This window comes from Varanus komodoensis, unplaced genomic scaffold, assembly GCF_004798865.1.
Source record: "Varanus komodoensis strain SLA01 unplaced genomic scaffold, ASM479886v1 scaffold1, whole genome shotgun sequence".
NCBI classification, from domain to species: domain Eukaryota; kingdom Metazoa; phylum Chordata; class Lepidosauria; order Squamata; family Varanidae; genus Varanus; species Varanus komodoensis.
Genome location: NW_025335268.1, coordinates 137,493,288 through 137,518,989, shown reverse-complemented (window position 1 = coordinate 137,518,989; position 25,702 = coordinate 137,493,288). Strand labels below are relative to the sequence as shown.

The 25,702-nt window shown below is 43.1% G+C and overlaps 1 protein-coding gene across 1 annotated transcript in view; it reads left to right on the top strand.

Moving 5' to 3' along the window:
• Nucleotides 1-25,702, top strand: part of TSPAN2 (tetraspanin 2) — a 65,913-nt gene that overhangs the window by 24,187 nt on the left and 16,024 nt on the right. The window contains exons 3-4 of the mRNA XM_044447906.1: nt 21,580-21,677; nt 23,976-24,050. Of these exons, the coding sequence (XP_044303841.1) occupies nt 21,580-21,677; nt 23,976-24,050 (173 nt within the window). The remainder of the gene's footprint in view (nt 1-21,579; nt 21,678-23,975; nt 24,051-25,702) is intronic.

The window sequence follows — 25,702 nt, the reverse complement described above, 5'->3', positions numbered from 1 at the left end:
GGAAGAGCAAAGGAGTTCTGTATTGTGTTTTCTGGCCCATTATAGCTGACAGCTGCAATTTTGCAGTATGAGAGCCTTTTGTGGTTTGTATTTGTTCTCTCTGCTGGGGCAGCTGCTCAGGAGCTTGGTGGATGAACGGGAATCAAATAATCAATGTGACAGGGAGGTATAAATCTGTTCAGTTACATTAAATATCCTTCTTCCTAGTTGTTTACATTGGCAGCCTTACAAATAATTTCAGCTTTTGCACAGCCAGGCGCCTCCCATGAGATCAGTCCGAAGACTCCACTGCCTTCTTTGGACATTGCCTATGGGCGGACGGTGGACAGCAGATTAACTGATCAGAGAACTGATTTCAAGATGAAGGCCCTTCCCATTCCCAGAAACCATTGGGGTTCACATGACACCCTAAGCCACCAGACCTTCAAAGCCACATTGGCTGAACATGTTGTTTGAGGCTCCTCACAATATTCTGTGTGGCTGCAAAGCCTAACAAGCCATGACTTGTTGTAGCCATTCCTGGGCTTGCTGTGTTTTCCAAATCCAGATAAGTCAAAAAGTCCATGTAATTCCTCAAAGCCTACAGAGCCACTTGGTGAGAGCAAGACCAGCTCTTTCTGGGTCTTCTTGGACCAGGAGAATGCACCAAGTGAGGGTGGGGGGATCAGCCAAACTCCCCTGAGGTGCCCTCCTTCATTCTCCTGGATTTCCTCTCAGCGTGCTGATTGAAGAGAGGATGCACTGCTAGGCCTCCTCCAGAGGAGTCCCAGCAGAATTTGCCCCAGCCTCGCCCAGACCTGCAGCTGCTCAGCAGCAGTGGCAGAGATGGAACAAGCTTGGGCTGAACGCAATATAGCTCATCCCATCCCTGCTTGCCATGGCTGGCCAAATGGGGCCTGAGGTTCTGCTATGTGGCAGACACTTGCTCCATGATAGGCTGGGAGTGGAGTGCATTGTCCTCAGCAAGGAGGATGAAGCCATGATGGCAGGCAAGGTGGGGAACAAGCTGTGTTATGCTTGGCCTCCTTTGGTAGAGGGCCTCTCTACCAAAGAAATGAGCAGTCCTCCTCTGCCAGGATCAGTTACAAGGTGTCTCCGACAGTTTCCCTCTAAGTTGCTACTTGGGCACTTGGGGGCATCTGTCATCCTCACTGTGCTTCCCTTAATGGCTGCATGGTATTACCTGTGATACCTCTGAGAAGAGTCATGGGAGAAGAGAAGGGAGGAAGTGCATCAGGACCCTCACTGTGCCCAATCATTTCTTCCACAGGAAGGGGTTTAAGCTAATTTTAAGCCTGGGGTGCCACATTCCGCTTAATGTATCATGTGAACTAACTGGGTGCCAGCCACAATTTGCTTAATCACCGCATGTGGCTTCCTGTGTCAGCCAAGGCTGGTAAGTGAAGCAGCAGTGGCTGGCTCCAAACCCACCACAAAAACCTTCGACAAGCCATGGGTAGTTTTGAAGCCACCCTCTCCACTCAGCTCACCAGGTTTCGATGGCATGGGAAGCTGCACTCCATGCGCGTAATTAGGCAAATCCTGCAACCAGTTTGCACCAGGGTGAGCAAAAGAAGGCACGGTAACTCTTTTTCCTGCTGATCATCTGAACCCAGCCAATAGAATGCTGTTGTTTGGGATGATCCCTGACATAATGCTGACTTTCCAGGAAAAACACCAGTGATGATGCTCTAATCTGGAAGTTACTCCAGGATGAGAGGCAGCTAGTACTTGGGCCTACCTTTCTGGATGTTATTTTACACAATGTTTTGATTTCATTCCTTTAATCCAGAAAGGCAAGCATTTTTCAGGGAGGAAATCCTCTTGTTTCCTTGCCTAGCTGTGATGTACCACTAATGTACTTGTTTCCTTGCCTAGTCATGATGCACTAATGCAGTAAGAACTGGAGCAGAGATCTGGAAATTAGATTTTTGCTTGGGTCTCTGGTGTCATCCATAAACCCCAGTCTTATAGCAGAGCAGCGTTATTTTCTGCTTATACTTATTACCTCATTGCATGAAGGGATTGGCGCAGGCTGGATTTGTATCTGATACTAGGACTTGACAGCACTTAATTCATTGGTCACACGCAACCTGATTTTCTTTGGAAGTGGATTTTGCATTCTGAATGTTGAGTTATCCTGAGAATGTGCATGCATGTTGGCCTAATCTTTCAGGGAAATGCATATTGCCGTTGGTGTATATTGCTGGGATCATTGGGACCTGAGTTGTTCATCATTGTAGTATAGCCATTGTTTTTTTAATATAAGCAAGTTTGCCTGTTTTCTTTGATAAGCCATTGAAGGGCATTAGATGAGGCACTGGCAGGTGGGATGCAAAATGTTGCTGCTGCTGCTGCTCAGGTCAGCCTAAGTCAATCTTCATATGGCTGATTGGAACGGCTGGCAGGGTGTCTGGAGCTCTCTGCTTTCTGTCTCTGGCTTATTTATGGAGGGATTTTCCTGGATCTGCAGTATTTTTGACTTTACAACCATTGCTAATTACAGTCTTGTACTTTCCACTGAGTTTGCTTGTGCCTGCTATGCAGAGTCCAATCTCTGCCCACAAAATGACCTTCCCTGCCCTCTTGGACAGATCCAGCCTGGCTTGGCTCCCAACGCCAGCTCTCGGCTCATCTTTTCCATCCACTTTTCCATTCATTCCCTTGGTAACACTCAGGCGGCGTGCTAATAGCTCAGGCATGTGCTGCAGTGCAAGGTACAGGATCCTGCCAGGTGGGCTGAAACACTGGTTTGTGTTAAATAAATATACAACCCACAGGAGCCAGGCTGGCAGGAAATACATCTCTAGCACCATAGAAACCAAATTAGTTGATCACGGCAGGACTGAGCCACCTGCCCTCTGGTTTGAGTCAAAACCTCAGAGAATATACACAAGCAAAAGTAGCCATGGCAAGAGGAGCCACCAGCCTAAAGTTGGACTGCTGCTCTCATACCTGCCTACGGAAACTCCAGAGTCTGCTGGACGTTTTTCACAGCTCTCATGGTCTAGTCTAAACAACTCATATGAAAGTTTGCCATCTAATCTACTATTGCTCATATTTTGCATCCAAAATATAGGTGGTATCCCAAAATTTGTAGTCCAGTGTTAGTGAAGATGCTATCTTTCTGGCTGTCCTAATTTAAACATAAGAGGAAATGAACCAACAATCCTGATTAAGTCTGAAGTGAATAGAGTCAAATTGTTGATACATTCTCGTAATTAAGTTACATTGCTACATAACTGGTTGATACTTTACTTGTTTTGCCTAATTGATGTAATGAAAGGCTAGACTGTCCCTAAAGAGCCACGTTCAAAGATGGCAACCTCAGGTATGTGGTAGAACTGCAGCTGTCTGAGAAGCACAGAGAGAATCTGTTTCCGCCCAGAAAAGCACTTTGACTATTTGCTAGACTGTCTTGCTCCAGCACCATGCTTGGACGGAATCAGCAGCCGAGAGCCAGCAGGAGTTAATAACCTGTCAGCAGCTAACAACTGGTCTACATGCTTGTTCTAATATTCCTATTCACTGCTCCATTCGTCACACGGTGACCCACAGGCTGTGCTTAATCTCAAAAGAGGGAGAAGTTAAGGAGTTAGTCCGCTGTTGTGGACATGGTTAGCTCTGATCCTAAACTTGTGGGGTCCAGTTGTGTTTAATTTAATGGTAAATACAGCATAAAAAGTCTATATACATATCCATAGTCACCCTTTGCATTATTGATACAATTGCACATGTTTCACTGATTTAGTCAAGCAGGTCCGAGCTGGAATTAACTCTTGGCCATGACTTCAGGTGCCTGAAATGCTGGTTACCTCCAGGATTTCAAATCATTCAGAAAATGTAGTGGAGCTGGAAGTAATTCTAACTCTCAATAACTGGCCATGTAGCAAAAGCCAAAAGGCAGAGGACAATTTGTACAGGAAACAATGTTATATGCGGGGGAAATCAGCAGAGAAGAGGAAACACATTAAATAATGGAATAGTCCATGTCAAGCGAGAGAAAACAGGCAGCATTCACTAAAGCCGGTGAACATTTATGACTTGTGAAGTTGTATGCAAGTACTATTCTATTACTACCTCTTCTGGTTTGACTTTTTTTTCTCCTCTCTCTCTCTCTCTCTCTCTCGCTCTCTCTCGCTCTCTCGCTCTCTCTCGCTCTCTCGCTCTCTCTCTCTCTCACCTGGAGACATGTAAGCAAAATGTTCTTTATCATAAACACTCTGTAAATCAAAGTCCATAGAAATGTTGCTGCTCGTTCTTCAGTAGTGATGAGTGCCCTAACTGGTCTGGTTGCCTTAATTGAGACAATTCTTCACCTGGGGGGGATTCATTCCCACTGTGCTGCTCTGGTGATCAAATTTCTTTGGTGCCGATAAAACGGCTGCAACTTCTGTGGCATCGTTCCAGTCTTTCTCATGCCTTGACGTTTGAACTTTCTGATGTGGGATAATCCTCCAGGTCGACTTCTCTCCTCCTTTAACCACACCAACTCATTCCACACCAATAAAAACATCCTTTTTTCCCCTGTGCACAGCATAAATGCTTTTATTTCCCATACTCCCATCCATGCAGTTGCCCTTGCATTAAAAGCCAGCATGTGGAACAAGCTGAACACTTGGTTCAAAGGAAGCATGCAAGCATGAATGCCCATTTTGTGCTCTCCACCCTCTTTCCTGGCTAGGTTGTGGGGAGGAACAATAAATTAGTGGTAGAGCACACATTTTGCATACAAGAGTTCTCAGATTCCAGGCTCTGGCCTCAAGAGTTGAATGGATCCTGGCTGTAGTGCTAAAAAAAGGCCTCTCCCTGAGAACTGAGGTTACTAGTCAACATGAGTTGTAGCATTCTGGATAGATAAATGGCTGCGTCAGTATAAAAAGGCTTCTTATAGTCATCCATTCGGATGAAAATCTGGCAGATTTCAAATAGCACTTGAGGCAAAACACTGACATCAAAGAGCTGCTGTGTGGTTGTCACAGCACACATGCATCCCTAATGACAGCACATGGAGAGACTGAACATAAGGAGAGCTCTGCTGGATCAGACCAAAACTCCACCCAGCCTGCTATCTCACAGATATTTCCATGAATTCAGTGCAATGGCACCTTCCCACTAATATCTCTCAACAGCCTGCAGTCACGAGCATGTTGCCTCTGATGCTGGAAGTAACACAAGGCCTACATAGCTAGTAGCCACTGAGCGATTTATGTTCTATGAATTTGTCTCATCTTTTGAAGTCGTCCAAGTCAATGATAGCAAATTCTATGCTTTATGTCCTGTGCATTGAGAAGAAGTCCTTCTGTTTGGCTGTCCTGAATCTCCCATCATTCAGCTTCACAGAATGGCCCCCAGGTTCTAGCCTTATGAGAGAGAGGAAGAGGAAATTTTCTCCATACCATGCCTAATGTTGTGCAACTCTATGGTAGTTTAATTTTTCCCCTCTGCCAGGTATTTCCCCTAGTATATCTGAAGACAAACCATAACATCCCACTCCGCTATAATCTTTTTGGGAGGATTATTCTAATCCGGCCTACTGCTGCTGTGACAGACTGAATGCAAGCTGTGGCTCCTGTGCCTTCAGCAGCTGCACAGAAGTGCTGTGGCAGCTGTGCCCTTTGTGTGGGACTCGAATTCGGCAAGACGAGGCAACTCTCTCTGATACTGTCTGATTTGCACTTTGTGAGCCATAGAGTTTGCAATTAGATGGCTTGTGTTTTGTGAGGCAGGAATAATGATGATGGCTGAGAAAGGGACTACAGCAGCGCCTTCTTTCTATCTTTCACTTTAAGAGATAGGACTCTGCCTTACATTGGGGTAGGCAAAGGTAGATTGGAATCTAGCAGCATAGTGCTACTGATTTGCATGTTTTCTGACACCCACTAGTTCAAAAAGGAGCAACAGTTTTAAAAGCTCTCACTAACCTGGTCAGTTATCAACATCAGTTGTTCATTCTGATGTAACGTTGTATTTGCATAAATGCAGGTCATTCCAGCTCACGTCTCACGGGGCATGGCAGATTCATACCATTGTGCCATTGTGCATTTGGTTCCTCCTCTAAGCCACCCTCTTTCACCATGACCTGGCTTTGGTCGGTGAACTGTAGGGTCCAAATAAAAAAACAGCGCACACCTTCTAAGCCTGAGGGTGCCCATGTTTGCTTCAGCAGGTTCACTCATGCCACCTACTTTCTCCTGTACATCAGGGATGCTTTTAGATGGCACATACATAAGTTTCCCAACAGTCAGCAGGACCTCATTTTAGCCATGTGAAAAATGTTGCCATTGGTAACATATCTGTTGCCTTCAATGAGCTGTAGAGATGCTGTCATAAGGATATACGAACAGCTGCAGTTGAGGCAATGAGAGCCATCAGGGCAACGGGCAGCAGGTAGATCCCCATCTGGCCGTTCAAGGTATGGGCAGACCCCTGGGTTTTTGGCAGTTCTCAAGATTTTGACAATTGTCGAAGTTGTTGCAGTGCAAGCACTAGGCCAGTACTTAGGAGGGCTACTAAGCTTTGGTGGCAGTCTTTCTAACCCACCTTGCCTATTCACTTGTCATTGTCATCTGGAGAACCTGCATAAGACCTAAATTTCTGGACAGTGGTAAACATTTCTGGCACTGTGTAGAAAGCAGGTACTATACACAAATCTGTTTCCCTCTAATAAATTCTGACTCCTCGGAATAACAGAAATACAGGGAGAAAATTATGCATAGAGCACAAAGATCTTTTCCTCGCAGTCTCTCGTCATCGTCATTTCTCTCCCTCTTCATGTAGGTCACTCTGTCACATGCACAATGCCTACATCTCCCAGCCTTTATTCTTATCATTTGTGGGTGCTGAATTAGCTGCGGCTGAAATCTCAATGAGTGAGTCATAGCAGTGCAGACCCTTTTCAGAGGCTGCACCACTATGGTTTGTTTCAAAGAAGCCCTAATGAGACAGCTTGTACTTTTAGGATATGAAGTCATGTCTGCCCTAAAAGGATATTAGCAGACTTCCTTCATAAGGTTAGTGCCCACGCCAACAGCTGGCTATAATGAGAGTCAGTTGCATTTTGCTCCTTTGTGTCCAGTCTTGCAGTAGCTTTGCCTCAGCGTCAGTGTTAAAATACAAGCTCTGTGCATTACAGCACCTGGTTAAACCCTCCTTACTGTCTTTGCAAGCCCTGAAAGTGGAATAAAATCTGACACTCAAACCAGAAAGACAGGCAGAATTGACTCTTTTAGCAGGCTCGCATTTTCTAGTAAATGCACACAGGTGGCTCACGGTACAGCACCAGTTCTGTAATAAGCATTGTCATAAACTAGAGAAACTTCTATGGTAAATACTCTTAAAATGTTTGAAGAAAGGCCAGAAATAAATGGATCACTTCAAATTGAAGTTTAAGAGGATTCCCATTCTGTGTGCTCAAAGCCTCTGCTAGCACTTTTTTCTCCTTAGATCAGGGACACACACCTTGCAGCCAAGGGGGAGCATGTGGGTGTGCCAGGTATTCCAACTGTAGCACAGATGAACCGTCCCTGCTGATTTTCCACTGGTGCTACCTAGTTGATGCAGCTGCCTCCACTTCTGCTGCCACCAATTTCCAGCCTTTTTCACCCCTCCCCACTGGTGATCCTGAGAGACATCCTTCTTTCTTTACTGGTAGCAGCAGCAAGGAAGAGCCATCTGTATTGAAATATGTGTGTGTGTGTGTGTGTGTGTGTGATGCACAGGCCACACATCAGTGCCCCTCAGTGCTGAAAAGGAGTGTAAGCCTGCTTTTGACATAGGCTGGTTTTGCATATGACACTAACCCAAAGTTTATTTAACCCATAGACATAAACAAACTAATAAATAACCCATGGTTTGTTGCCCTACCCAAGGTTTGTCTTGCAAGTGACTGAACAAACCATTCTTTGTTTTCTCAATCCCCAGGTTGTTTGTTTCTCTTATCCTTTGCCCACTCCTTCATGTATATAAAATGGTTTTATTATTATTATTGTTACACCTTACTATTGGCATGTCAGATTGCTGGGAGGCAAAACAATCTACCAAAACAACCCATGAATTTAGCAAAACAAACCACAAACAATCCATGGTTCTGGGCTTGCAGATAACCATAACTCATGGTTTATTTGAGCTGGTTCACAATACAAAAGCAAACCATGGATTCTCTTTCTGGGTTGGACATAGGCTGGCTGTGTTCCCACATCATGACAACCTAGAATTCAACAACCATGAATTAGTATTGTATGTGAATCAGGGCTATTGGACTACCCAGAGAGCTTCAGCTATTGGGTGGTATAGAAATTAAATAAATACATAACCCTTGCAGTTTAAGAGCTAGTTCCTTTTAAACTGACAGGTACAGAAAATCTAATCCTAGAATGAAACCAAAAATAGGCTGAGAGAAAATTCTACCCTGTGCTATGCTCCCAGGGAGCAGAGCATGCTCAAGCTGGGATTTCCCATCAACAGCCCTCATCCAGCTACAGTTCTGTACAATATGAATTGCATCAATTAATACTTGGATTCCATTTTCTTGATAAATCCTGTGGAATATAGTCATAATTTCCTCTCTGGGCCATTCCAGTTACTCCTCTATTTTAGCTATGGCATCATCACTTAGAAATGGGTGCACCGTGTCTGTTTTCTTGTATTGACCATTTTGGCTGCTGCTAATGGATTTGCTAACAGCATCTTCTCTATTGATGTTCATTACATTTAGCAAGATTGACTCTATTGCTAAAATCAAGTAATTATTTCTAAGATAGGCATCCAGCTTTCTTGAGCTTTTAGACATTTTAGCGATAGATGAAATAAGTCAGTTGTAGCATCTTGATCTTTCCAACATTTAAAAAAGATTTATGAGAGCAACCTATTAGGTTTGGCTGGGGTCAGAGACATGCCATCATATAGCACTTTCCACTGAACCATGGTACTCAGACTGTAATTATGTCCCATGTATCATGACTATCAAATCCTGGTCCTTTGTTCCATTGGCTTTTATAATTATCCAGTACTTACTGTACTCTTATCATTAGACCATAACACTTTGAGAGCTGTCTCTTTGTTCCTGTTTCCATCTCCATTAATTTTTCACAAAGAGAAAAAGCTCTTAATTGAAAATAGAATTCTCCCCCTCTTCCCCCACTTCTTTCATGTATTTTATTTTATTATTATTTTGTAAGTGAAGTATCACAACTGTATAGCATTACAACTGGAAAATGCAGCCACTTTTAAAATCCAAAGTTGTGATGGAAATAGATGTTTATGATCATATATTTGTATATTAACAGTTTGCTCTGTTCCCCCAACAAATTTTATCCAGATTATTTTTTAGATTAAAGGGTTTGTGACAAATGACAGATGGCACCACCTAAATACATGATTTGCAGTTTGAAGTGATTCAGCTGTGAAAGCAAGCAACAACAGGAGAGCATTCAGCCCTGCCTCGTACCCTTTAAAACTCTAAATTCATCTGTCAAATTAGAGCTGATTATTAACCTAGCTGTTGGAATGGTATGAAGCATTCCAGCACTTTTCTTGAAATCATGCCAGGAGTATCTAGCCAAATTGGGCCATGATACATGGCCCAGTGCTATAACAGCTGGTATATCAATTGCAACTGATAAAACACCTTGACTACGACAATCACGTTTCCTCATACCAATCTGTAGAAGTGCACATCTTATCTTTTACACAATTTTTAAGAAATTGTGGTGAACCACCCAGACAGCTTCGGTTATTAGGTGGTATAGAAATAATAATAGTAACCGTCATCCTCATCCTCATCATCTGACAGACCAGATGCCTGCCACTTCCTCATTGGTCCACAAGTCTATCACTAGGCAGAGAATAATTGCATAGGATGAGTGGCTGGAGTGTCTCCTAGAATGGCCATTCTTTCCAAGAAATTCTGTGGTAGTTTCATAGCAGAATGCCAGAACCATGGAAACCATGGAAATGGGTTTGGAAACCATGACAAGCCACAGTGATACAGAGAAACCATAGAACAAACCATTGTTTCATATCATGGTTTCCAATGATCAGATTTACCTATAATGAAATGCTGTGACTGAGTTCAGAGAACACATCAGAACAACAACAGTAAAATACCACCATGGTTTGTTGTGTTATCTGAACCCAGCCACTGTAGCATGGTGCATACTGCAAGAACCAAAGCCTTCCCATTTTAAGGCATTGCATTCCAAATCCTCAATTATTTGTTAGCATGAATCTACTGTAAGAGTATTCAGTACTGTAGGTGTGAAACATTGAATTGCAATTGTGATCTGATCTTATGAAAGGCTTTCAAATGCTGCTGCAGTGAAAAAAGTAGTAGAGGGAAGAACTGACTAGATTGGATTTCACTGCTGAAATTTTATGCGAGCAGACAGGCAGGCAGGCAGAAAGGAAGGGCAGTTGTCTAATTGGCCATTTACTCTCTGAATTGTCATTCAAAGTGGAAGGGACTTAATTTCCCTTTATCTGGCTTTAAGTGGAATCCAGTTTTTTCCATAGGAGCCTCATTTATGCCCCTGAGATGTTCAGTATACTTGACAATTAAACCTGGCAATTCTTGGTGGCAAATTATTCACCGAGAAAGGGCAAATCTTTGCCAAGACAAATATTTTAAGATACCAGTCACATTTCTGTTTGCATTGCTAGCTACTAGCAAATCCCTGTTTTACCTCACTGCCATGATTAAGCAAGCTATAATTCCAATTAAGACAGATGCAAAGCAGAACAGCTAATTCTGCTGAAATTTTACTGCTGTCTTGGTTGTTTCCTGTTTTAATAGTTTTTAAAAAAATCTTTTAATGTATACAATCCTGATAGCTTTACTGAAGGGAAATGAAGACAGTCCATTACTGCAAAAAAATGGGAGCTGTATTTGACATATTCTGGCAAATAATGACAGCTGTATTTCTTGATGCCTAAGACACTTTCATGGTAGCATCTCATCTTAATCAAGTTCCCTGTTGCTTTCACTCCTGACTTGAAGGTAATTTGAGTGGGAAAGGGATTAGGAGCCTGACAGTAGCCTGTTATGAACCCGGCAAAATGTCTGCGGGATTCTGCTTGCATAATGTGTTCAGGATGGAAAGATTTTGAGTCCATCTTCTGCACTTCCCTTTTCAAGTCTTAGGACTCTACTGAATGGCTTGTATCCTGTGTAAGTCCTATTCATTTCAATCGGTCTAATCCAAATAGGACTCTCATTTGCTATCAAGGACATCGATTAAGTTAGGCCTTTGCCTCAGTGTAGGAGGCTTGCATATACAAAGGGACATGGTGGCCATGGTCAGACCACTTTCTGGCATGTTTTTGCAGTATTTATTTCTCCCTGCAGGGTGGGATCCCCATTAAGATGGTCAACCCTCAGAGGCTTGTGAAATCTAATGCATTTCTGACAGCTTTGCATGGTTTTCCACTAGTAAAAATAGATGATTCTTTTCAGGCTCCAGTCTTACTGTGGAAGGGCAAGAAGTGTCAGGCTATCAACATGATGAGTAGAATGATATCCTTGCTGAGAGACATCAGGCCTCAATGCTGGCATGATTCAGGTGTTTACAAAAATGTGCTTTCTTGCACCATCTTTTCCCAAGTCATGAGCTATCTTGTAGCAGACTCGTGGTACTAATGTGAGTGCTTGTCCTTTTTGCTTGGTTTGTAAACCACATCAGGGTTTATTTCAAATGAATCCTCTGCAATGCATAGATAATAATGGTTACTTATTAATTGCGTGTTGCTAATTGTGCATTACGAATGCACAACCCAGGGTGCTATCACTGATTAACTCTTCACCAGGCATCTTGAGGTGGCACACTGCATCTCCTAACTTGATCTTGCAGATTGGTTGTGAGGCAAAACAGTTCCTCTGGATCCCAAGAAGGAATAACGCAATTCAAAAGTAAGATGTGATTAATAAAATAACTACTAGTGCATTGAAACCAAAGTTGCTTCCTCACCTGTTTTGTAATTTACTTTGTGTACTGTCAATGTAAACTAAACCTCAGGAGCCCATTAGATGCTGGATGTTTCTCTCCAAAAGCACATCAAGAAGATCCTGTGAACACCACAGGACTGCAGGGCTTTTCCCTTTTCTTTTCTTTTCTTTTCTTTTTTCTTTTCTTTCCTCATCAACCCAACTGTAAACCACCATAAGCTCTCTGTCTAGCAAAGAATAGTCTGTTCCCAACTTAGGCTCTTGTTACAATGGCAGCAGTCACCGGCTGTGCGGGGAATGAGTTACATCATTAACCGTGGCGTTATTGGTGCTGTGGGGCTTCCAGCACATTACAAGCCACGGCGTAAACAAGTAAACTTCCTCTGAGGTTAATTAGGTGCAGGAGCTCTGCCTAAAGGCCTGCCTGTCACCTTAGAGACAGGGCACTCAAGCAGGGAAAGCATAGCTTGCCTGGTGGAACAGAGCCAGGTCTCATCCCCAGCAGGCACAGCGCCCCACCCACTTTGCAGCTGCGAAGTCCTCCTCAGCCTCTCCACAAGCAGGCCGGAGAGATGGAATTCTGCATTCACCACTTGAGACAAAGACCCTGTTCATCCATGGGCATCACACAAAATATTCTTCTTCCTTTCCTTGCTACTCGGTGGTCAGACATGTTGCTGCCTCCCCCAGGATGCTTGGGCAGGACTTTTTTGCTGTGAAGATCAAAAGAGTGGAAAGGGAAAGGGTGTCCTGTGAAGTGAGGCAAAGCAGGGCTTGTATGGTCTACCTGGAGGCCCATGAAAGATATTCCATGTAGCAGATGGATGGGGGAGGACAATTATGGCAGGTGCAGGAAAGAGAAGCAGACCCCATGGCTGGAATCCAATGGGAGAAAGGAAGCAGCAAATCAGAAAGAAGCTGAGTGCTCACCCCTCCAACGTTGGCATAATGAGTTGAGGTGATAAAATAAAAGCAGCACCTCCATTGTTTCTGACCCAAAGCCAGCGTAGACTTGTCCAGAAGCAGTTATCTTTCACGTTGCCTCCCACAACCTGATAGCCTACAGATATGAAGGAGTGCAGCTCTCGTCATTCCCACTGTTGGTTCCTACAGATCCTATTGGGCAGTTAGAGTTGCTGCTCATGTTGCTATCACTACCATGCCCCCAGATGTCTTGGACTTCCCTGCACTGCAGCCGGTTTTCATTATCCCAACAAACCGTGAGGCACAACAATGTCAGGTTTTGGCCACTTTGAAGAGCCCTAATGGGTGGCCACTTTGCTCTTGTTTCAGTGACTTCTAGCATTTTACTCGTCTGACTCAGTCAGCTGAACTGTCAGCTGTTAGAGTACCTCTAACCTCACCCTCCGAACACATTCCCCGGGTGAAAGAGCATGCACTGTGTGCACTGTGGAGGCCTGCCCCAGATGGGAAAAAGCTGCCCAGTCCCTCGCAAGGCTGGGTCAAACCTTCATTTCTGTCTATGAAGGTTTGACCCAGCCTTGCGAGGGACTCGCAGAGCCTGGTACGACTAACCTTGTCACCTCTAGTATTGACTTCACCTGGACAATATAGATGAGAGAGATTCAAAAGTGCTCACTAACATACACATCCACTCAACTACTTAAACAAGATAGGGTCATTTTGGTTCAGGGCTGGCTTTTATAATTCACAGTCTGATTAAACTGTGGGTGAACAACCTCATTCCATTCTCAAGGGTCACATTATTCTCTACGGCAGCATCCTATAGCCCCTCAGAAGTTTGGGACTACAGCTCTCAGCATTCCTTGTCATTGATAAGCCCAGCTGTGGTTGATGGGAATGGAAGTCTAAAATATTGAGAGGGATTCACACTGAGGAAACTTGCTCTAGACAGCAGGGTGTAGTCCGAAGAAATTGACCTTCTCTTCCAATGGAGGAAATTCCAAGGCCAAGACAAATAGTTTCAGGAGAAGGGTGTTTAGAGGATGGACTTAATGGGAGTTAGTAGTGGCCCAGCAACAGAAAGCAGGAGTTTCAGCAGCCTTCCCCAGCTGGGTCCATCCAGATGTTTTGCAGTTAATACCCCATCAGCTCCAAACAGTATGGTCGATGGTCAGAGATACTGGAAGTTGTCATCCAATACTCTGGAGGGCACCAGTTGGGGAAAGCTGTCTTAATACATTCTTTGGCAGGATAACAAGCAGTTTCCTTTGGGAAATTGTCACTCTGGAGTTCAGCAAAAGGCCAAACCATGCACCACTTCTGACATGCTAGGAAAAATGTTATTTGTCTACCACTGTTAACCCAATCACAAACCAATATTCTGTGAATGTTGCTGCTATTTTCTTACCGTAAACAACCAATGTTACTTAAGCCAGTTTAAGAACTTAGAAGCCCCCAAGCCAAAATAGGACAGCTGGAGTGCCTGGTTGTAAAGGAGAAACTAAATGCAGCAGAATTACAGCAACTTTGGGGAAAAGAGAGAAGCAATGGCGTATGGCCATCTCTAGATACAAACTGTAAGGACAGGGAGGGCATATTGAAGAACATGTTGCTAACTTGTGTTCTGCATCAACACGGACATAGAGTCCAGTAAATGTGATCATCTAAGAGGCAGTGGGACCATTGGATAATAATGGAACTGAAAAAGCACTGAGTAGGATAAGGAGATTGCAGAGAAACAGAAATAATTTTTTTCATCCTTCTTCACAACCGAGGATATAGGACAGATACCCATTTCCGAACTTATGCATCCAGGAAGGGAGCCTGATGAACTAAGGCGGATATTAGTGACAAAAAAATAAATTCTTATTGACAAGTTGAAAGTTAATAAATCACCAGGTGCTGACAGTATCCATCCTAGAATCCTTAAAGAACTCAAATATGAAATTGCTGACCTTCTTACAGAACTATGTGACATGTCACTAAGAGCGGCTTCCATATCAGAGGATTGGAGAATTGCCAGGTTAACACCATTTTTTAAAAAGGGATCCAGGAAGGTTATGGGAAATTACAAGCTGGTTAACTTAATGTGTGTTCTGGGTAATTTGGTTGAAAGAATTGTTAAATATAGAATCATTAAGAACATAGAGGAGCAAGCTCTGTAGAAAAAGAATTAACGTGGCTTCCACAAAGCTATGACATGTCTCACTAACCTATTCTTTGAGACTGTCAAACAGGTGAGCAATGGTGATCTGGTAACCACTGTTTACTTGGACTTCCAAAAGGCTTTTCACAGAATCCCTCACCAAAGACTCCAGCACAAACATAGCAGTCATAGCATAAGAACGGGGCCATTCTTACAGAACAGAAAACAGGGGATAAATGCTTTTCCAGTGGGATCCCAGAGGTTTTTTGTATTAGGACTAATACATTTCAACCTATTCATAAATGATCTGAAATTAGGAGTAAACATTGAAGTTTCCTGACAGCATCAAACTATTCAAGGGGGTAAAAACCAAAAGAGATTGTGAGGCACTCCAGAGGGATTTCTCTAAGCTGGGAAAATGGCAAATGCATAATGTACAGAATGTAGGGGGGGTGATTCAATATAAGCATGTGTAAAGTAATGCATATTTCAGCAAAATACCCATCTTCAGGTAGAGGCTGATGGAATTTGAGCCAGCAGTGACTGATCTAGAAAGGGAACTTGGGGTTGTGGTGGACAACTCAATGTAAATGTCACCCCAGACTGGGGCTGCTGTAGCAAAGGAAAACACCATGCTGGAACTAATTTGAAATGGAATTGAAAATAAAACCGCCAAGATCATACTCCAGTTACACAAATCTTCAGTGTGAACAGCCTTTATACACATCTCTTTGTACACATCTGGTTGCCACAGTGAAAAAGGAGATTACTGAATCGGGAAAAGTACAGAGAAGGGCAAGTAAAACAATTGAGGGGCTGAGGCAACTCTCCTTTAAGGAACAGCTGGGACTGTTTCACTTGGAAAAATGGCCAGTAAGAGGAGGCATGATAAAAGTGTTCAAAAGTATGCATGATGTGGAGAAAGTGGAGAGGGAGACATTTTTCTTCCCATAATACCAGATCCCAGGATCATCCCATGAAGCTGACTGGTGGGAGATTTAGAACAGATAACAGGAAGTACCTCTTCACACAGTGCATAGTTAAATTATGAGATTCACTGCTACAAGAAGTAGTGATGGCCACCGATTTAATGCCTTTAAAAGGGGGATCAGACAAATTCATGGAGGAGAAGGCTATCAATGGCTACTAGCCTTCATGGCTATGTGTTATCTCCTTTAGCAGAGGCTGCATGCCTGCATACGCCAGATCCTGGGGAGCTTGGGCAGGAAGGAACTGCTGCACCCATGCTGTGAGGGATTCTGTGGGTAGCTGGTTTGGCACCATGTGAACAGACTGATGGATCATTAGTCTGATCCAGCATGCCTGTTCTTAGGTTCTTAACTTATTTTATACTTTCTGGGGTAGTTTACACATCACAGGAAACTATATTTAAGTGCTGCATCCTAGTTTGTTTTGCTACTAACATGAAGCAGAAAGCAACGGTGCTTCCCCAACCGGGGGTCCTCCCGGCACTTGCTGCTCGTTCCCATCCTGGAATGCAGCCATTGAGTTCATCCTCACAAAAGAGGGATGGTCAGCACTACTTGTGTAATGAAAAAGGTATTGCGCAAATTGGTGCCAGAAAAAGAGCTTCTTAGGGAAAGCAGGAAGTGACATTTTAGAGGAGCATTCCACTCAGTATCTTCTCACTGGAATCATAGAGCAGTAGAGTTGGGAGGCCATTGGGTCCAACCATTTGCCTCAAGTTACACCATCCCCCTCAGATGACTGTCCAGTTGCATCATGTCTGCCTCTAGTGTTGGAGAACCACAACATTCCTAGGTAATTGGTTTCATTGTTGTACTGCTGTGACAGTGAGGAATTTTTTCCCTGATATCTTGCTGGAATCTGTTCTTCTGTAACTGAAGTCCATTATTCCGTGTCCTGCACTCTGGGATGACTGAGAAGAGATCTTTCCCTTCATCTTTGTGAAAGCCTTTCAGGTACTTGTACAGTGCTATCTTATGCCATTCCAATCTTCTCAAGGCTGAACACTCCCAGCTCTCCTCAATAGGGCTTTGTTTCCAGGCCTTTGATCATCCTTGTTACCTCCTCTGAACCCTTTCCAGCTTGCCTGCATCTTTCTTAAACTGTGGTACTCCAGATGAGGTCTGACTAGTGCTGAGTGTAGGGGAACCAGTACTTCATATGATTAGGAAGTAAAACTTCCTTTAATGCAGCCTAAAATAGCATTTGCCCTTTTTGCAGCCACATCACATGGTTGACTCCTGTTCAGCTTGTGATCTACAGCAATGCAGATTGACAATATTGTTGAGCCAAGTATTCTCCATCTTGTAGCAATGCATTTGGTTTCTTTTTCCTAGGAGCAGGACTTGGAATTTGTCCCTACTGAATTTCATTCTGTTGTTTTCAGCCCAGCATTCTAACCTATCAAGATCATGTTGGTTTTCTGTCTTCCAAGGAATTAGCTATTCCACCCAGTTTTGTGTCATCTGCAAATGTGATATTTCCCTGTATTTCCTCATGCAAATCATTAATATAAATGAAGAGCACTGGGCCCGGAGCAGAACCCTGCAGCACCCCCTTTGTTGTGTCTTCCCAGTCTGAGAAGGTGCCATTGATGAGCACTCTTGCAGTCCAATTTTGTAGCCAATTGTGGATCCATTTTAATAGATTGAATAATGAAAGACACTACCATTCTAAGATGAAGCTCTTACCCTAATTCTAATAGGCAGAGGATGGCACCTAACTACACATTAAGCAAATAAATTTATTGGCGCCTTGAAAGCATTTTTTAAATGAAATCACATACCAGAGAAAGGAACTTGGAAAAGAAATACTCAAGGAGTAATTAGCCACAGCAGCTCCGCCATTCTGCTCTAAATTTCCTTCTCCTGAAGTTATTTATCTTTCAAGACAAAGAACAAAAACAGGCATCAAATGTCTGTTTATAGGTAACTTGTGGTTCTTACACACTAACATTTGTAGCTGACATTTGGCTTTCACCTTTGAGGAGAAGATATTGTGAAGCAGAAGATAACTGAGATATTCAAGAGAAATAACCCAGCAGCTCAAATAATTCCAGTCTATGTTGGTTTATTTTCCTCATACTCTGACTACTTCTATGTCAGGGGCAGGCAACCTGATATCCTCCAGATTTTGGAGACTGCAGTTCCCACAAATTCCAGCCAACATTGTCAGAGATTATCGGACATGTAATCCAAAATGTCTGCAGGGTACCAGGTCACCTACTACTACTCTGTTCCAGTTTGTAACAAAACAGAGAGGAAACTTGACAGCAATGTTATTATCTCATTTACTTACCAAAGCAACATAAGCCTTGTGAGTTACCCTGAAAAAGTCCTGGAGTTGGATTTCCCCGTGTTCCTTGCTCCACCACACCACTTATGGAGACTCATCGCAATTAAAATCTCCTTGGGGGAAGAGGGAATATCTAATAAGAATAATCTTTTTCTGTAACCACAAATTGCAGGATAAATACAGAGTCATGAAATTTCACAGTTACTATCAGATCAGCTAAAATTTTGCTAGGCCTGAACAAAGGTTAAGTTTTGCTATTCCAAAACAATGAGTTTTATATAGTTCCTGACCCTCCTCTTCTTATGCAGAAATTCTGGTTCATATCTGCAGAAAACCACAGCTTTCCATTGAAGAAGCAAAAAAAGAAGCAGATGTTAGTTTGTACTTGCCTGCAAACAAATCAGAATCACAAGTAAGGTTTGGCCTTGATTTGTCATTATTATTTGCAAGAAAAAAACCAGTTTGCTTGTTTAGATGAGAAACTGAACTACTATTTCTGAAAGTAAGGACTGGAAGTTACACAAAGCTACATGTAAAGGGAAGGTGAGAAGGAAGGAAGCCTGTGTAAATATCTTTCTTCTGACTGTTCATTCTCAGAAGAGCATTAAATCATAACAGGCTTGCAAAGAGACCTTTCCTACTTCTGATCTTTTAATCGCTGTTGAAATAATAATCGCTTTGCAAGCTCTGTGTATGTTTATGGACAGGATAATACTACTAACTCATCAGAGGTGGCAGGGGAGAGAAGGCAAGAAAAGTCTGTAGGTAACTGATGAAAAGGCAGTGATCCTGCACAAATCAAGTGTGTAGAAAGGTTTGTAAGCTGCAGAGTTCATGATAACAAATTTTTGGTTCAGTGGTGCAATATATGCATGTAAAGTTTGAGTTTGAAACCCTGAGCAGGTGTATGTGTATCTGTATATAGACATATAGATATTTTTGAATGAACAAGAAAAAGGCTGTGCTTCATGGCAAAAGCTTTATTCCAACTCCCACTCTGCCACAAAAGACCCGTGTTTTTAACCAAAGAAATGAAAAGGTAAACACATGTAACCATGATGGGGGTAGCACTGCCAGTCGAATGGATGTGGTCTGCCCTCTTGTGGAACTACTTTGCATTGCACCTTGATTAACAGCAGAGAAATCTGACATTTTAGAAAATAAATGCAGGAAAGTGAAGTTGTCACTGGATCTGGACACTCAGCAAGGTTGTTGGGCATGCATAATTTGCCAGCTAGCCAGAAATACTTGCCTGGAGGAGGCTGTGTTTCTGGAAAGCTGCAGTACTTACTCAAGCCTTCACATCATTTGAAGTGTTGTCAGTTGGATTGCTCAAAGTTTGCATGATGGAGATCTTTTCAAGTGAGCTAAGCCAGCCACTTGTGCTTTTGCATGACTTTCTTTGAAATTCTTGTGGGCTTCTAATGCTTGGTTTTTGTTCTGTACTTTAAGCTTTTGAGGCCTTGATTATTTTAGACAAACTTTTGGTAGGTACTCATAATTCTATTTATATATCTGCTTTATTTTGGGTCTATTATATTGCACACTTTCTTGATTAATTCATTATCCTGAGCAGTGCACATTTTGGCTTCTGGGTTGGGTCCTCCTCTCTGCCTCCCTCTGAAGATGCAGCTACCAATGCGGTAGGTGTGGTTACACCTGCTTCTTTTGCATTTGAAATGCCCGTTGTAACTTATTATTTTATTTATACATTTATTTAGTTGATATGCCACCATATAACAAAAGGTTCTCAGAATAACTCACAAATTAAATCAGGAATCCTTTCCATTCTTGAAAATTGCATCTTGAAAACTACTGGAGCAATATAATGGCAGCATTTAACCACAAAACCAAACTGTTCTTTTTGCATAGGAGGGCTTGTTTGGTTTGTTTTTATTTTACTGGTTACAGTGTCGGTAAAATGTCTCTCTGTCCCAACTTCTAATTTATGCCAAAATATTAACCAGAACACACCAGTGGATTATTTTGTGGCCAGTTTAACTCTTCTTAATGTTCTGTATGTAAAAGTCTTGCCTTTGAGGTGAGGGATTTGACAGGGCTTGTCCGCAGGTTGTGGATGTTCACTTCCATTCATCGAGGGTCAGACTTTGTGGAGGCCCAGGTCATTCCCCTGGAGCTCACTGCCTCTCTGATGGTGCCTGGGATTGGAGCCAACAGGCTGGTAACATGAGCACCTGCTCTTAGGAAGCCTTCATTGGCTGCATAACCATAGGAGACAAGGCAAGCTGTCAAGTTTTTCCCTGCCCCACTTTTGGAGATTACAGGTGGAAGAGGCTCTTGGACAGTGTAGAGTTGCAGAGTTTCTACTGCCTGGTGCACAATAGCAGACTTGTTCTAACTGGAGTATATCCCAAATGTATCCTGAGTCCTCCCTGCTGCCCACAGTTGTAGCATAAAAGGTCATCCCCTTGGCTGTGCCCTGGAGGCAGGGATGGGCCGCCCCAGCCTGCAAGCCCTGGTCTAATTTCAAAATCCTTTTGCAGGACTTCAGTTCAGACTTGAGGGAGAGGACAAATGGGGAAAATTAAGGGGGGAAAAACATGGTGGCTTCTCCTATCACTGGGTTCAGTTCAGTATGGAGATGGCATGCAGCCCTAACAGGAAAGGAATGGGGATCCCACACTTTGCAGAAGTATAAAAAATTGAAAAATCTGAATAAAGAGGTGAGAACTGGGCATACTGGGAATGAGATGATGATTGATGATCATTGGGCATGGCAACCTGAAAATCAGGGGAATGGGGGGAATGGAATGGAGTATCCTGGAATGGAGTATCTAGGAGTAGAAGCATTTCATGCAGCAAATCCCATTTGTTTCTTCACAATATACAGTTTCCTACCACCTGTTGAAACTTCTCTCCTGTTTTCTCAAGGATTGCTGCCAAAATCCATTTTTAATTTGGGTGTTTCAAGAAAGGAAAGAAGCTGGGAATAATGAACACCATTCCCAGAGAAGGGTTTTGATATTACATAGCAAATCTGTTTTACGCTGTTTAATGTTTAACCTTCTCTTTTTATTGATAGCCTCCTTGAGCTTCAGGAAATGTGTATAAGGCGAAACATCAGCAGCATTTACAGGAAAGCAGTTTCTAATGGTGCTTTCCATTCTAGAACAGGGGCTCCAGCAATGGATTGCTTTTTGGCCTGCCTGGGGCAGGGGCAGGACAGGAGGCTGCTAAGAACCATCCTGGCTCATAGGCGGGAAATGGCTTGGAGAGGGCATTGTATTCATTCTCCTTTCCATGATGACTTGGTTTTTCCCTGCAGGACTCTATGTGCTGGTGGGAGCAGGTGTGCTAATGATGACCGTGGGATTTTTTGGCTGTTGTGGAGCTGCCCGGGAATCTCAGTGCCTGCTTGGAGCGGTAAGTGATGGAGTTATTTCCATCTCGGGAGGTATAAGGGCCTTTGTGGGCGTAACTTTCCTCTCTATTTAATAAACCACAAGTCAGAAATTAGGGCTAGGATGCTCACTTTTCTTTTTCCTCAATTCTTTTACTCTGGCACCAGCACCAGACTGAAAATGCACATTAAAGACATAGCTAGCCGCCTTGCCTTTTTTACTCCAGAGCATGGATGGGCAATGTGCCCCTCCCCCCCCAGTGCAGTTTGATGCTCCTCCTCAGATTAAAAAACAATAGTTTACTCATCCAGGAACATTACCGGCTTTTCGACACAAGGAATTTATCATGCACTTGTCATTCCCTACTCATGGTTATTTATGGGTTCTTTAAATGACCACATGCTCCTCCAGCTTTGCTTCTTTGTCTAAGCAGTACTTTCAGTGAGTGTTCCTTAGGCACAAAAGAAACCGGTCTGTGCTTTATAGACTACAGCAAAGCCTTTGAGTGAATAGTTCATGAGAAGCTGTGGGAGGTTCTGAAAGAATGGGGGTGTGTCAGCACTTGATTGCCCTGATGCATAAGGTCAAGATGCTACTGTTAAGACAGGATATGGAGAAACAGAATAGTTTCCCATAAGCAAAGGTGTCAGAGAGGAGTGCATTTTATCCCCCTATCTGTTCAATCTGAACACAGAACATATCATAAGGAAAGCTCGATTAGGATCAGAGGAAGGAGTGAAACTTGGAGGAAAAAACAGCACTAATTTAAGATATGCAGATAATACCATACTGAGTCACCTCCCATCTGAGAGGTGCTGTGAACTGGTAAATTGGTGACCTGCAACAGCAGGGGGTTGGACCCAATGGCCTTCTAGGCCCCTTCCAACAATACTATGCTATGATTTTATGATTCTGTTACTAACAGAAAGTAGCAATAAATTGAAGCAACTGTTGCAAGTGCAAAAGCAGGACTGTTTGTTTAAGAAAACAAAAGTCATACTGCAGAAGAATTCCAGAACTTTACTAATAACGATGAAACTGAAATTGTGAAAGATTTTACATACCTCAGTTATCAATTCAAAGAGAGACTTCAGTTAAGTAATCCAATGAAGACTAAGGCTTATAAGAGCAAAAATGAAAGGACTAGGGAAAAAACTGCAAATGTAAGGATGTTTCACTGGGGATCAAGGCCAGGATCATTCCCAATCACTATGTAATGGTGTGAAAGCTGAACAGTGAAGAAAGCTGACAGGAAGATGATGCATTTGAAATATGATGCTGAAGGAGAGCTTTGTGAATACCCTGGATTGACAGCAAGGCAAACAAGTGGGTCCTAGATGAAATCAAGCCAGAACTTTCCCTAGAAGTAGATATGACAGAACTGAGGTTGCCATGCTTTAGGCACATAATGAGAAGGCAAAACTCCCTGGAGAAGACAATCATGCCAGGGAAAGTCAAAGGCAGAAGAAGAAAAGGAAGACCAAATATGAGATGGATTGACTCCATAAAGGAACAGCTAAGCAGTGCTGTTATGAGTAGAACATAGCAACAACGTAACAGCCTGCAATCTCCATCTTAAAGATTGAAGGATTTCCATCTTGAGAAAATATGCACACTAGAAAGTGTCAGGATGGAGAGTCATGCTAGAAGCATCTCTCTGGGCTATCCTTGCTTTTAAACCAGAATCTTCCTTTAACTCTTTTACTTTGGCCTACATAATATATTTATTACCAAATTCTGGATAAAAGATTAGACGTTGGGTGGATTCACAGAACACCACAACCCACATTGATTTTTTAAACTTGGTTTCTCATGTTGTCTGAACCTCATCATTGTATTTAAGTGTTGTACATTTGCTCTTTAGGAACCATAAATAGAAACAACTATCTGTTCTTCGGTTTCCTGTTACCACAGCATCCTGTTGTGTTGTCCAACACAACGCAACTGAACATTCTACCAAGGCCAGAACCAGAAAGCTGCTTGGCAAAAGCAGCCTGTTGCTGATCCTCTGACGGGCTAGCTAGAGAATGCCACTGACAGCCGCCATTTTGTGCATCTGTCAGAGATGTCTTTGCTCTGCCCTCTTCCTGCCCTCAAGTTCACTGTCGCTTCCACTTGACAGAGAGGCAGGTGCCAGGATGGGCACACCTGTCTGGCAAGCAGGAATGAGAAAGGTGGGCAAGCACCATGCTGAGCCTGATCATCTGCTAGCACACTGAGGTAAAAAACCATGAACTGTGGCAGCCACACAGGGTTGCTTGTCATAACGTGTGAATCCAGCCACTGCTAAACCTGTAATCCTGTCTCCTTCCTTTTGTAGTTCTTCACTTGCTTATTGGTGATTTTTGCTGCTGAAGTCACTGCAGGAGTTTTTGCTTTTCTTGGCAAATCAGTGGTAAGTCTTTCTTCTCAGGAAGCTGGAATGGAAAGGCAATTTTGCAAAAGTATTAAACAAGCAAACAAAGGTGTCTTAAATGTTACGTGGATAAGAATCAAACAGGCAGAACATATAATTACTGATTTACTGATTTTATTTCTATACTGCCGAATAATTTCTCTGGGCAGTTCATAATAAATCATATAATTGCAAAGCTCAAGTACAGATAATAAAATACCACATAACATTTTGGTACACAACATTTCAAACTATGTAAACAGCTGAAAACAATTTCCTTAGACATCTGGCCAGCCCCCGCCTCCCTGCATCACATGGCATCAAATACCATTAAATGCCTGGAGCAGAGGGTCATTTTAACCTAGTGCTGAAAAAAATGATGGGATTAGTGCCAGGTGGCCTTAGAAGGAGCTGCCCTGGATGTACAAACCCCAGTGCTTTTAATGTGTTTCCACCAACAAATAGAAATGTTGTACACACATTTGTTTCACAGATTCTCTCTTGCTCAGTGGTAAACCCAGCTTTGCTGCCAGTGCTTGTTCTGGGGTGGGGGTGGAGAGCTTGGTCCCCTTAAAACAGAAGGGCAGAATCACAGACCAGATGCAGCCTGCCTAGAGTCCCAGTCCAGCCCTCCACAGGACCTCAAATGGCCTTGTCCTTTCCCTTTGCCACCATTTGTTTGGCGGTTTCCTGGCTTCTTCACATTTTCTTGCCCATTCTGTATAGTTGAAATGCCTCTGCTCAGGCTTAGTTACTGGCAATTAGAGCTTAATTCTAAAATATGTTGGCCTTTTGGCCCCACACCTTTGGCCCCTCCCACCACTGTCACATGAACCTCTCGAAAATGGAATTTGGCCTTCAGACTTTCTCCACCCTTGCCTTAAAATGTGGGAGGGAGGTGGAGAAAGAACTGATTCTCATATATACAGCCCTCCCTATAATGCATAGTATGTGTCTCATTCCCCCATGTCCAGCTGCAATACTCAGCCAGATTTTTCTCATCCTTCACCCTCTGGCAGCCCTGCCGAAGCTTGGTGGTGAGTGTGGCCTGCTTAGCCAAGAGTTGGCCAGACTCCTGCCTGGTCTTCCTCCTCCTGTACCCTCTCATCCAAGCCTGTCCTCAAGCCATGTTTCTCCCAGAAGTATTAACCATCTGCCTATACTGTGCCACTGGACATTCGTCCCATTAAATCTGTACTGCCTTCAGGTTCAGTTTTCCTTCCCTCTCTTCAGCTTCTCAGTTGCACTGCTCTCTCAATGCCCCCTCTTCTGAAGATCCTGAGTTGTAGCAGAGCCAGAGGGCTCAATGGAAGATGCATCTAGCAGAATCTCCACTGTTTCCTGGCTCCTGTTCATTGGTTGGGTTCCCCTCAACATGATAAACCATGTTTAAAAAGGGGAAGTGACAGAACAGTTACATTTTTTTATTGAGACTTACAGCTGTATATCTCCTAGTCAAAAATATAAAACACTATTGCCCTATCAAATCTCACTTTTAAAGTGGATCCATAGTTCTGACTGCCAGGTGCCTTTTCCTCAATTCCTTTAGGTTTTAGACAGCTGTCAAAACGCTTTTCCACAGAAAAAGAGGTGGAGTTCATTTTGCACTTTCCTTAAGTGGTTGGAGTGCCAGGGAAGATGCAAAATATTCA